Source organism: Nyctibius grandis, chromosome 3, assembly GCF_013368605.1.
Source record: "Nyctibius grandis isolate bNycGra1 chromosome 3, bNycGra1.pri, whole genome shotgun sequence".
Classification (NCBI taxonomy): Eukaryota; Metazoa; Chordata; class Aves; order Nyctibiiformes; family Nyctibiidae; genus Nyctibius; species Nyctibius grandis.
Genome location: NC_090660.1, coordinates 113960656 through 113974085, shown reverse-complemented (window position 1 = coordinate 113974085; position 13430 = coordinate 113960656). Strand labels below are relative to the sequence as shown.

Sequence of the window (13430 nt, the reverse complement as noted above, 5' to 3'; positions counted from 1 at the left end):
CTTCCTAATGTCCAACCTGAACCTCCCCTGGTGAAGCCTGAGGCTGTGTCCTCTTGTCCTATCACTAGTTGCCTGGGAGAAGAGGCCAACTCCCACTTCACTCCCATGGACCTTGCCCATCCCTCTGCAGCAATGCCTTATCTCTGGCAGCCCTTGCCTCCATCCCTCCATCCTTCCATCTCCATCCCCTACTAAAGCCCTGATCCTGCTGCAGGACACCACATCAGGCTTGGGGTACCATCAGGCTTTGGGGTGCTGCAGATAACAGGGGTGTTGTTGAAGGCTGAGGTTGGGTCTCCTCGTGTCTTGGTGGCTCTGAGAAGGTCCAAAAGTCAGAAACTTCACTGCCATTTAATTTTTTTATTGCAAAGTGGCCACTTTAGTTGAAACTTCCAGTAAACCTGGTAAGTGCTGTGACTTTTTCTAATTGGGTTCTCGCTCTGAGTCAGAATCATCGTTTCTGATCCCACAAAAGGCCGTTGAAAATACTCTTCTCTGATTTACTTTCTGCCTGGACCAAGCCACCTGCACGTTTCCAATCCTCTTCCCTTATCGATTTGCAGGCGACTTTCAGACCTGCCAAGTCTCACTCCTTTGCCAGGACTGAAATCTGCTGCATCCATATTAATTTTTTACCCCTTTTTTTGGGTCTCGTCCGCCTGTGATGGAGGACCTGGAGACCAGGGCTTTTAGACTTTGCTCAGGGTTTCTGAAGACCCCTCTCCTTCAGACCACTGCCACTGGGCAGTCCTGTTGTTCCCCCCTTGAGTTATTTAGTGACTTGAAAACTGGAGATAGAAGAGCACTCCAAGATGGTTCCCGAGACTAGGGCAGGGATTGTCCCCCTGTACTTGGCACTGGTGAGGCCGCACCTCAAATCCTGGGTGCAGTTTTGGGCCCCTCATGACAAGAAAGACCTTGAGGTGCTGGAGCGAGTCCAGAGAAGGGCAACGGGGCTGGGGAAGGGTCTGGAGCACAAGTGTGATGGGAGCGGCTGAGGGACCTGGGGGTGTTTAGCGTGGAGAAAAGGAGGCTGAGGGGAGACCTCGCTCTCTACAACTGCCTGAAAGGAGGGTGTAGCAAGGTGGGGGTTGGTCTCTCCTCCCAGTTAACAAGCCATAGGATGAGAGGAAACGGCCTCAAGTTGCACCAGGGGAGGTTTAGACTGGAGATCAGGGACAATTTCTTCCTGGAAAGGGTTGTCAAGCGCTGGCACAGGCTGCCCAGGGCAGTGGTGGAGTCCCCATCCCTGGAGGGATTTAAAAGCCGAGTAGATGTGGTGCTGAGGGCCATGGGTTAGTGGTGGCCTTGGCAGTGCTGGGTTAGCGGTTGGACTCGATGATCTTGAAGGTCCTTTCCAACCAAAACGATTCCTTGATTCTATGGTGAAATCCTGTCTTCTTCAGGATAAGCTTCAGCTCACCACTAAAGGGCAGATGTGGTGTTCACCATACGTCTTCATGCTCAAGTCACCATGTACCACCAGACCACAAAGCATCTCTGCTGTACCCTCAACCCAACGAAGCCCCTCTCCCACCGCTGCAGCTCGTGGCTGGTTTTCTGGTTGCTTTTTTCCTCTAAAAAGAAGGAATTAAGGAGAAGAGTCATGGAAGGGACATCCCAGCAGAGATGTCCTGCTCTGCAAGCATGGCAGGAGATGGGCATTGTCAGGCAGCGGTGGGACATGTTCTCCAGCATGTCCCCGCTTCAAACATCCTGATTAGGAACAAAGAAACATCTGAGAATTTTTCCTTCTGGACAAAGCTGCTCCTGACATCCCAGCCTTGATGTTTCCCTCACTTGAGGGGCAGAAGGTCTGGATGGAACAGCAGCGGGGTGAGTTTTTGGTGTAGGTGGTGTCACTGGATGGATTGAGCGCAGGATCAAGCCAAGGAGATCCAGCCCCCAGCTGCTTTTTCCATGTGAAAAATCATTTGTGGAAAATTCTGAGGCTTAACCCTTGCCGCTGGCCTTTTCATCCCGCCTTTTCTTCTTGGGCTTTATTAAAAAATAATAAAAATTTTAATTTATTTTCCCTCCGGCAAAGCTTTTTATAGCCAGGTGGCAGAGTTTGGAAAGCCACAAGCGAGCCGTCTTCCCCTGCATCCCCTGGTTTTGGCGCTTGGGCATCTTCCACGTGTGATGTGGGGCATCTCCAGCTGCCTCCCGCCCTACAACTTGGGGAGAAAAGGCATTTTTTTCAACCCTCAGAGATCAGGAGTGGTGGGCAGGGAGAGGATTTGGGGACAAGGACCAGCCCCACCTCATTTTACCCCTCATCCAAGGGGATTCCCCACCTTTAAATCCCTCCGTATCAGCAGGTGGATGAAATGAATTTCGTTTTAACTTCCCCGTCGGGTGCAGCTGGAGCCGCTCGGCTCGGCGGCGTCTGGGGGAAGGCCAAGTTTTATTGAAAAATGTAATGGTGCCACCTGAAGCGTGATTTACTGCCCTGTCCACTCCTCGGACTTGATAATATATTTCTATTAGATTTCCTTCTTTTCACTCCCTTCCCCTCGCGAAAAGTGGCAAGTTTCTCTGTCTGCCTGACACCTTCTTAGGCTTAGGCAAAATAAATGTTGATTTTCATCAGGAGGAAGAGCGCTGGAAGTCCTAATTCTCCAGCGAGGCTGACAAGCTCAGCAAAAGCCACTACCGGTTTTCGACGGGAGAACTCGTGATCCAGCCCCGGTTCTTCTCTTTGGAAGCAGTTCAATCATCGTAATGAAAAAGGGGTTTCTTAGGCCGGCTTTCGCTAACTAGAAATTATATACCTGGTTCCTGGAAGATGGATTGTGTGGCTGGTGAAATGCAGAGAAGAAAGCGAAGGGAGGGGGGAGAGGGTGAAGGCGCGCGAGATGCGACCCAAGATTGATCACGCCATTTGCAGGATCTTCCATGCACAAAAGCGGAAAATATATTTTCCTTCGCTGGGGTGGGTTAAGCGAGACCCCCGTTTTCTGCAGGTTCCCCTCCGCAAGCTTTCACAGCGGGGTGTTTTGGGATGCGGTGTTTCACCCACGGGGTGAAACATCCACGCACTCACAGACTGGTTGGGGTTGGAAGGGACCTCTGGAGGTCATCTAGTCCAGCCCCCTCCCAGGGTCACCCAGAGCACGTTGCACAGGGTCGTGTCCAGGCAGGTTTGAATATCTCCAGAGAAGGAGACTCCCCACCCTCCCTGGGCAGCCTGTGCCAGGGCTCTGGCACCCTCACAGTAAAGAAGTTCCTCCTCATATTCAGATGGAACTTCCCATGTTTCAGTTGGTGCCCGTTGCCCCTTGTCCTGTCACTGGGCACCACTGAGAAGAGTCTGGCCCCATCCCCTTGACACCCACCCTGAGGTATCTGTGAGCATTGATAAGATCCCCCCTCAGTCTGCTCTTCTCCAGGCTGAACAGCCCCAGCTCCCTCAGCCTCTCCTCGTAGCAGAGATGCTCCAGCCCTCTGATCATCTCCGTACCCTCCGCTGGACTCCCTCCAGTAGTTCCTTGTCTTTCTTGAACTGGGGGGCCCAGAACTGCACACAGTTACTCCAGGTGTGGCCTCACCAGGGCAGTGTAGAGGGGCAGGAGAACCTCCCTCGACCTGCTGCCCACACTCTTCCTCACGCACCCCAGGACACCATTGGCCTTCCTGGCCCCAAGGGCACATTGCTGGCTCATGGAGAACTTGGTGTCCACCAGAACTCCCAGGTCATTCTCCGCAGAGCTGCTTTCCAGCAGGTCAGCCCCAACCTGTACTGGTGCATGGGGTTATTCCTCCCCAGGTGCAGGACCCTACACTTGCCTTTGTTGAACTTCACGAGGTTCCTCTCTGCCCAGCTCTCCAGCCTGTCCAGTTCTCCACTGCTTCATCCTTTCCAGGAGCAGCATCTCCCTCCATCCGAGGTGAGAAACTGGACCCGTTTAGTCCTTTTACAACCTCTTTTGGGTTTATTTCATTATTGCCCTCCTCGATTTTTTGAGGAACACTTTTGAAATCAGGCACGGATGCCCTGAAAGCATCTCGACCCCGTGCAACCCCATACCGATGTCAGGAAGCTAATTACAGTCGATTTAAAAATCATTCCCAAAAACAAAATAAATCTATATTTCTACTTCTGTAATCATATTTGCTTTGAGTTGCAAAGCGTGGCTTTCGTGCCGCTGCACGGTTATTAGCTAATGAAGTTCCCTCAGAGGGAACTGAGCCATTTCCACCGTCCTTGTTGGACCGGGGCCGCAGTCGCTGGCGAGGTAGGAACGAGGAGATGCTGATTTTGACCCCTTGGGATTGATGAGCTGGATCCTAATTACAGCAACCGAGATGGGATTTGGAAATCCCAGGCTGGAAAAACCATCTGGCTCGATGGGAAAGGGATATTTGGGGTCAACTGGAAAATGAGGAGGGTGGTCAGAGGCCAAGCGGGGTGTGATGGGCGTCTGCTCGGTGTTGCCGTTCCCCGGAGCCAAATTTGGCTGCGTCTCAGGTGACTAATAGCCGAGTCTGTCGTGGCTGCCGTGCAGCCCTCTGATGTATGGGTGTTATATTAAGGGTGGAAAGGTGCTAAATGAGCCCTCTTTATTTTACATAAATTAGCTCAAAAGCGATGTATCGCTGCCACGGCGGCTTAGACTCCGAGCAAGTTTGTTTACCCAAGTTTAAAAGGCAAGAAGAACTCTTGGTGGCTCATTGTTGTCGGATCCTGCTTGGGGTCCTCACCCTTCCTGCCTCCCCTGCCCCAAAACCTTCTCCTTTGGGCTTTCAAGGTTGCTCGAAGGTGCCCATGGTCCCACCTCCGCGTTGGGCGTCATTGTTGGGAAGTGGGATGCAGCTGGGAGCAGCGATGCTGGGTTTTTACAGAAACGTGGGCAAGTTGTGTGCTGCTCAATTCAGAACATCTGCATCTGGATGGGGTTTGGGCTGGATTCCCTCCAGCTCCTCCATGATCTTCTCCACCTCCTATAATCCCAAGTGAGAGGGGACTTCTCCCACTAAACCTCATCGCTCAACAAGCTGTGGGTCGTTTTTGCTGGGAAACCTCCTCCTTTTCCATCTGCATTCATCTCAGTGTCGTCTTCTCGCCCAAGTGGCCACCATGCTCCTGCCCACTCCTTGGTCTGGCAGGGAAAACCCCATAAACACCTCTCCACACCCTTCATGGAGGGAAAATAGAAGAAACTCTGCAGAAACGCATGTCAAGTGTTGTGGTTGAGATGGAGGAGGACTTCATGCCATCCACCCTGGTCCATGGGATGTGCCTGGACTCATCCTGCAAAGAGGTCACCTCCCAGAGGCACTTCACAGAGTTTTGGCTTTATATGAGCATCTGAGGCCTTCTTTGGGGGAGGCACAGTGCTCCAGCAAGCAGAAGAAAAGCCTGGACATGGCACTTAGTGCCATGGTCTAGATGACATGGTGGTGTTAGGGCAATGGTTGGACTCGATGATCCCAGAGGTCTCTTCCAACCTGATTGATTAATTGATTGTTTGATTGATTGATTGAAGTCATCACCCAGAGCATCCTGGAGGCATGTTAGGGGTGGATGAAAGGTTTGTTCCCCAAACCTTTCACTGGCATGGCAGGAGAACCAAGTGTGAGTCCACCAGCCCAGCCCTGGAGCAGGTGGTGATGTTCACCCTGTGCTGCAGTTTGAAGGTTTGGCTACTTTTTATTTTCTTTTTCACTCGTAACTTGGGGATTTTGTGGCTGACTCGCTCCTCTGCGGTGGCAAGGGACCTGCCAGCACCTTCACCCCATTGTGGGGGGCTCAGGGATTTGGGGAACCAGCCACCTCCATCCCAGCCATGGGGAAGGGGGACGTCAGCTCTGAGCTCACGGGGAGACACGTCCCCACCTCAAAGGGACCAACTCTGCACCAAAAGGCTGAGGAAAGGGCCACGGGGCAGCAAGGCCAGGCTGAGCACCACGGTGGGGACACACGTGTCCCCACCAGCGAGCTGGCAGGGCGGTGGGGGAGGCGCAACCATCGCTGCAGGCTTCAGGATGGGAGGTGTGGGATGCAATCAGGTGGGCTCGCTGATTTTTCTCTGTTTACTCACTAATTAATCCTTCTCATTGGTGGCACCATCCCTTCTGGGGCAGCTTTTGCTCTGTTTTCTCGCTGTCGAAGCACGAAGCGACGGCGCTGCAGGAGCAGGAGAGGAGCTTGGGATGCTCCAGCACCGGCATCCCAAGGGATTTCTACAGTGACCTGAGCCAACCTCAATGACTTTCTCCTCTTTTCTCCCTTTCTGCTCCCAGGCAACACCAAACGGAAGAGGACTTTGCCACCAGCATCCTCGCGGGACTCCGAAAACACCCGTCTGGAGGAGGGCAGCAGAGGTGAGGCTGGTGGGTGCTATCAGGGTTGGGTGCTGCCGGGGCAGGGGACCACCCGCATCCCCGGTGCCTGTGCCCATCGCTGGTGCGTTATCGCACTGTGACCAAGCAAGGAGAAGCCCAGGGGTGTCCAGATAGAATCATAGAATTGTCTTGGTTGGAAGGACCTTTAAGATCATCAAGTCCAACCGTTAACCCAGTACTGCCAAGGCCACCACTAACCCATGTCCCTCAGCACCACATCTACACGGCTTTGAAATCCCTCCAGGGATGGGGACTCCACCACTGCCCTGGGCAGCCTGTGCCAGCGCTTGACAACCCTTTCCATGAAGAAATTGTCCCTGATCTCCAATCTAAACCTCCCCTGGCACAACTTGAGGCCGTTTCCTCTCATCCTATCACTTGTTACCTGGGAGAAGAGACCAACCCCCACCTCGCTACACCCTCCTTTCAGGCAGTTGTAGAGAGCGAGAAGGTCTCCCCTCAGCCTCCTTTTCTCCAGGCTAAACCCCCCCCAGGTCCCTCAGCTGCTCCCCATCACACTTGTGCTCCAGACCCTTCACCAGCCCCGTTGCCCTTCTCTGGACTCACTCCAGCACCTCAAGGTCTTGCTTGTCGTGAGGGGCCCAAAACTGCACCCAGGATTCGAGGTGCGGCCTCACCAGTGCCGACCACAGGGGGACGATCCCTGCCCCAGTCCTGCTGGCCACACTAGTGCTGTTACAAGCCAGGATGCTGGTGGCCTTCTTGGCCACCTGGGCACACTGCTGGCTGATATTCAGCCGCTATCAAATAACAAAGGTGTCACCCCCCTCCCAGCATCACCTTTTCCTTTCCTCCCTCCAGGCAAACAGCTGCAGATCAAGCCCAGGCTGTGAGCAAGACCCGACCCCGCGGCAGCCGACCCGCTCAGGAACCGCAGAGCCGGGCACGACCTGGCACCTACCTCAGGACGCCGCGACCCGACGTGGCACCCCCCTTCTCATCTTGTTTTTCCGGGACATCGTTTTGAGAAGGAGCCTGGTGGCAGCGTGGGAAGCACCACCCATTCCTACAGGGAAGAAGCTTTGTTTGAAATGTTTTAATTTGCCAATAAATGTTCGTTTTGGCTGGTTTATTGAAGGCGAGCCCCGCCGTGAGGCTCCTTGGATGCTTGTGGGACTGGGAAGAGGCTCCCAACCCCATCAGTCCTCCCACAGATCACAGCTCTGCTGCTGTCCCGGACGTGAGGTGACACGGGGACCTGAGGAACTTAATGTCATCACATGATATGCCCACATCCAGGTCAGCCACTATACTGGGGACAAGTGTGGTGGTCACAAGTCATCATGCCGGGATGAAATGGGATATAAACCCCCACAAGGCTCAGCGCCCACCTGCATCCATCCTGCTCCATCCTCTTGGGTTTGGAAGGAGATTCCTTGGAGCGGAGCCGCGTGCCGAGAGCATCCCAAGTGTGTTGGGAGCAGTGCTGAGCTCCCCCCAGATGCTCCTGCAGCACATCGAGGTCTCCTGTGGCTGGTTGCACCCTGACCCCCACCTTTCCCCATCCCAGTGGGGGTTTGGACTCTCTTGGAACACCGAAACCAGCTCTTTTGGGGTTTTTTTTTGGGTCCTTCCATATCCAGGCAGGAGCAAAGCACACAGGGAGTGTTGTGCCGAGCTGAGGACAGCCGGCCATGCAGCTGCTGGTGTGATGGGTTTTTACATCCGTGGGTACAATTTCCACGGGGATTTCGGGGCGGTGGCTGCTGTTCCCCTACACGGATGCGATTTTGGGGACAGCTGCAGGACCTCGCCTTGCCAAGAGGTGCCGAGAGCCGGGAGCAGCCGGATTTGCCCGTCCGTTGCCCCTCGATCACAGCACCTTCAGGCAAAGCCCTGCGGGGGAAAAGGCATCAGCAGGGACGTGGGTGAGCGCTGGGGCTCCCTGGGGACCCAGCACCCAGGTGCGCTTGGTGCTGGGGTGGGCGACGGAGCCGCCGCGATGCCACGGGCTCAGGTGCACCGTGGCTCCGGCTCACAGCTGCGATTTCATCCCCACGACCAGGCGGCCCCCGGGGGTTTCCCTTCCCAGGTGAGCACCCATGGGTGCGTGCACCCCATGGAAGGGTCTCGTTATCACCCCACTGGGTGCTTCCCCCAGCCTGGCTCGTTTGGGGTGGCTTCATCCCCAGCCATTGCGGGGACCGATGGGTCCCCAGTCTGGGGCTGCACTCATACCCCTGTGAGCTGTTTTTTTAGTAAAAACTTCATGGTTTCCATTGATATTAAGTGTCTTTTGTTAACCTGTGTGTTTTGATATGTAAATAAAGAGTTTCTTCCCTGGTCAGAGCGTGGCTTTGCTCTTTTCCAGTTGGTGGCCGGTCACAAGCGGTGTCCCCCAGGGCTCAGTACTGGGGCCAGTTCTGATCAATATCTTTATCAATGATGTGGACAAGGGGATTGAGTGCACCCTCACTGAGTTCACAGATGACACCAAGTTGGGTGGGAGTGTTGATCTGCTGGAGGACAGGAAGGCTCTGCAGAGGGATCTGGACAGGCTGGATCGATGGGCCAAGGCCACTGTGTGAGGGGCAACAAGGCCGAGTGTCGGGTCCTGCACTTGGGGCACAACAACCCCCCGCACCGCTACAGGCTGGGGGAGAGTGGCTGGAAAGTGCCTGGTGGAAAAGGAGCTGGGGGTGTTGGTCGATGGGCGGCTGAATGTGAGCCAGCAGCGTGCCCAGGTGACCAAGAAGGCCACCAGCATCCTGGCTTGTATCAGCACTAGTGTGGCCAGCAGGACTAGGGCAGGGATCGTCCCCCAGTACTCAGCACTGGTGAGGCCGCACCTCAAATCCTGGGTGCAGTTTTGGGCCCCTCACGACAAGAAAGACCTTGAGGTGCTGGAGCGAGTCCAGAGAAGGGCAACGGGGCTGGGGAAGGGTCTGGAGCACAAGTGTGATGAGGAGCGTCTGAGGGACCTGGGGGTGTTTAGCCTGGAGAAAAGGAGGCTGAGGGGAGACCTTCTCGCTCTCTACAACTGCCTGAAAGGAGGGTGTAGTGAGGTGGGGGCTGGTCTCTTCTCCCAGGTAAGAAGTGGTGGGATGAGAGGAAACAGCCTCAAGTTGTGCCAGGGGAGGTTTAGATTGGAGATCAGGGATAATTTCTTCCTGGAAAGGGTTGTCAAGCGCTGGCACAGGCTGCCCAGGGCAGTGGTGGAGTCCCCATCCCTGGAGGGATTTAAAAGCCGTGTAGATGTGGTGCTGAGGGACATGGGTTAGTGGTGGCCTTGGCAGTGCTGGGTTAACGGTTGGACTCGATGATCTTAAAGGTCCTTTCCAGCCAAAACTATTCTATGGTTCTTCTGTGATCCTTTTTTTTCAGCCATCAGGCACGAACCTCCCCTCGAGGAGCTTCTAACACTGTCAGAGGGGCCACTTCACTCCCCAAATATTTCAGCGGTTTTAATTATTATAACTTTCCCCCCACCATACCCAGAAAGGATGTTTCTTCCCATGATGGTTGCCTAAAAAAACCTCAAACCCTAAATTCACAAAAAACCCTAAATTCACAAAAAAAAACCCCTAAATTCACTAAAAATCACCCCTGGAGGAGACAATGTTGCTGCGAGTCCCCAGGGATGGCCGGTGCAGGGTGATGGTAGCCGGGACCTTCGCTGCTTCCCATGGCCGTGGCTCCCTAACGAGCAGGCTAACGAGGATTAAGGCACTAATTAAGCGAAGCAATGAGTAGCTCAAGTGAGAGCCGCGATTCCGCCGCCCACCGGCACCGCTGCTCCTTTCCCGGGGAGGATCGGTAATTTATTGCCGGCTGTCGTTTAAAAGCGCTGCTTGGAGGTGATTAATTTCCGAGCGGGGATAAACGAGGCCCCTGGAGAGGTGTCGCTGTGCCCCGGTGAATTCCCCTCGGCAGCCCCGACGCCTCGGTGATGGGCCCCGATGGGCTTTTATCCGTCCTCCCCATGGGATGCTGTGGTGGTGGGCGCGTGGCTGGGCTGTCCCAGGAGCCCCGCAAGGACGTGGCCCTGGGGGTGTGTTGGCCAGAGGGGTGGTGGCATGGGGCACCGTAAACATTTCTTGGAAAACCCTCCTGCGGCGGGTGCTGCTGGCACAGCTCTTGGTCCCCCGCTGCGGAAGCATCATCCACCAGCTCACTTTTCTGCCTGTCATCAGGGTGGCTGTCCCCTGCCCTCCTCCTTCTCCTCCTCCTTAGTGCCCATAGCTGGCACCAGCCTCTCTGCATGATTTGTCCCCTTCTCAAAATGATTTAACCTATTCATCAATGGCCTGGATGAAGGGACAGTGTCCCCTCAGCCAGTTTGCTGGTGACACCAAACTGGGAGGAGTGGCCAATCCCCCAGAAGGCCGAGCTGCCATTCAGCAAGACCTGGCCAGGCTGGAGAGTTGGGTATGAGTTGGGAACCTCATGGTTCCTTCATGAGGAACCTCATGAGGTTCAACCAAGGCAAGTGTAGGGTCCTGCACCTGGGGAGGAATAACCCCCTGCACCAGTACAGGCTGGGGGCTGACCTGCTGGAGAGCAGCTCTGCAGAGAAGGACCTGGGGGTTCTGGTGGACACCAAGTTCCCCATGAGCCAACAATGTGCCCTTGGGGCCAGGAAGGCCAGTGGTGTCCTGGGGTGCATGAGGAAGAGTGTGGGCAGCAGGTCAAGGGAGGTTCTCCTGCCCCTCTGCACTGCCCTGGTGAGGCCACACCTGGAGTAACTGTGTGCAGTCCTGGGCCCCCAGTTCAAGAAAGATAAGGAGCTACTGGAGAGAGTCCAGCAGAGGGTACGGAGATGGTCAGAGGGCTGGAGCATCTCTGCTGCGAGGAGAGGCTGAGGGAGCTGGGGCTGTTCAGCTGGAGAAGAGCAGACTGAGGGGGGATCTTATCAGTGCTCACAGATACCTCAGGGGTGGGTGTCAAGAGGATGGGGCCAGACTCTTCTCAGTGGTGCCCAGTGACAGGACAAGGGGCAACGGGCACAAACTGAAACATGGGAAGTTCCATCTGAATATGAGGAGGAACTTCTTTACTGTGAGGGTGCCAGAGCCCTGGCACAGGCTGCCCAGGGAGGGTGGGGAGTCTCCTTCTCTGGAGATATTCAAACCTGCCTGGACACAACCCTGTGCAGCGTGCTCTGGGTGACCCTGCTTTGGCAGGGGTTGGGCTGGATGACCTCCAGAGGTCCCTTCCAACCCCAAACATTTGGGATTCTGTAATTTCTAGCCCTTCTCCAGGCTGGATTTGTCCTGCAGATGCTTGGTGGAGCATCACCAAGACAATGCCACCAGCTCATGGGGTGCATCACAGTGGACACCCCCCCTCGCCATGTCCCCACAAGGGCTCCCTGAGCCAGCAGTACCCCAGACTGGGTGCTGTGCACCGTAACCCCATCAGCATACGAATGGGGAAACTGAGGCAGCACCCACGTGGGCACCCGGCCCCGCTCGAAGGGTTAAAGGGACAGACGAACTGCCCGCTCTAAAAGCAAAGGGTGACGCCATCCCGCTGCCATCCCACGGCCACCAACCTGGTTATGTCACTCGACCGCCTGCGAGTAAACTTAGATGACCGGCCCTGGGGTTTGGTGTGGCGGGGAGGGCTGGGGACATGCCACGGGGCCCGGCTGTGTCACTGTACCCAACCACCCCCCCTAAAAATACCCAAGGGGGGTGTTGTGGGCAAGCGACGGCCCCGTTGGAGCTCAGCCCGTTCCTAATCCCTTCATGGCTCCTGTCCCATCACGGGTGGCAGCTGCTGGTGGGGGCCGGGTGCCCCCGAGGTGTGAGCAGCTCTGGGGAGGAACGTGGTGCCAGGGGTAGGGAGGTAGCACCACATCCCAGACCCCCTCCCCATTCCCAGCGTGGGACCCCGACATCCCACTGTATGGGGACACGGATGCTGCATTTGGGGTCACACAATGAAGCAAATACAGGTTAAAAACACCCATGAAAAGCGTTTTTTTTGTTGCAAAAAATGCCCTTTTTGGCACTTTCTCTGCCGCCCTCTCAAGCTGGAGGGGGGTCCCCTTATCCCCTGACCAAGTTTGGGGTCTCCAATATGGGATATCTGTGTCCCAGGCTGTCCAGTACAGGATACCCTCCAGGATCCCAGGGGACACACACGGGGTTTTCTCTGCCTGCATCCATGACCCACCCCCGGGGGACACACACGTTTGTCCCCCTGCCTCATCTGCCCCAACTCAATTTCACCTTAATAGGAGAAAAATGATAGAGAAGGTGACAACAAGCCCCCCCCAAACCCTCCAAAGGCTGGATCCAGTAAAAGAAATGATGTGGGGGGTTAATTGTAGCAGGATAAGTTTTCTTCCCCTAAAAAAAAAGCGCTTTTTTGCATTAATTTGGCCCAAATAGTCCCTGTTTTGGAACAATCAACCTGTCCCCAAGTCCCCAAGCAGGGATGGGCATCAGCTGGGTGAGGGGAGCATCACCCCCCCCCCACATCCCATGGAGCTGCCTGCGGGGTGCAGCAGGGTACCACACAGCTGGGTTGGGATGTGGTGGGACCTGGGCTGCATCCTGCAGGGTGCTGGGGATGATCCTGGGCCCCGAGGGGGATTGATACGTGGTGGGTGGGTAGCAAGAGCCTCTGTAGGATGAAGCCGGTCATCCCTTGGGGTTAGGTGGGACAACTCGATGGCGACTGCCCCGTGCCTCAGTTTCCCCCTAACACCTTGGTGTGTGGAATAGCTGCACGCACAGCTGGGACCAGGGTGCTGTGTGCTCCCTCCCTGGCCTCCGTGCGTGTCCCCATCCTAACCCTGACCCCTCCAGCACTGCCCCCGACCCCACCGGTGTTAACCCCGACTCTCACCCAGGCGCCCCAAAAACCTCCTCGTCCCTCCCGCGCTGCAGCGGCAGCAGCCACGAGGTGGCAGGGCTCGGAGCAGCGAGGCCACATCCAGGCCAGGGCCTCATCCTGCGGTGGGCTGAGCACCCTGTCACTACCCAACCAGCTACTAGCTTGGTGCTGGTGACACCTTTTCCACGTCATGAGGTGACGGTCCTCGTCCTCGAGCAGGTGATGCTCCTCACCACGTGCCAGGCGCAAACGTCACCTCCTTGCGACACGAAGCC

General features: G+C 55.6%; 1 protein-coding gene across 2 annotated transcripts in view; it reads left to right on the top strand.

Moving 5' to 3' along the window:
• The window catches only part of ZC3H3 (zinc finger CCCH-type containing 3), a 211951-nt gene extending 203305 nt beyond the window's left edge, over positions 1-8646 (top strand). For both annotated transcript variants that reach the window (XM_068397158.1, XM_068397157.1), the window contains 2 exons: positions 6247-6327; positions 7171-8646. In XM_068397158.1, coding sequence (XP_068253259.1) covers positions 6247-6327; positions 7171-7202 — 113 coding nt within the window. In that variant the 3' untranslated portion in view covers positions 7203-8646. The remainder of the gene's footprint in view (positions 1-6246; positions 6328-7170) is intronic.
• Positions 8647-13430: the final 4784 nt, after the last annotated feature.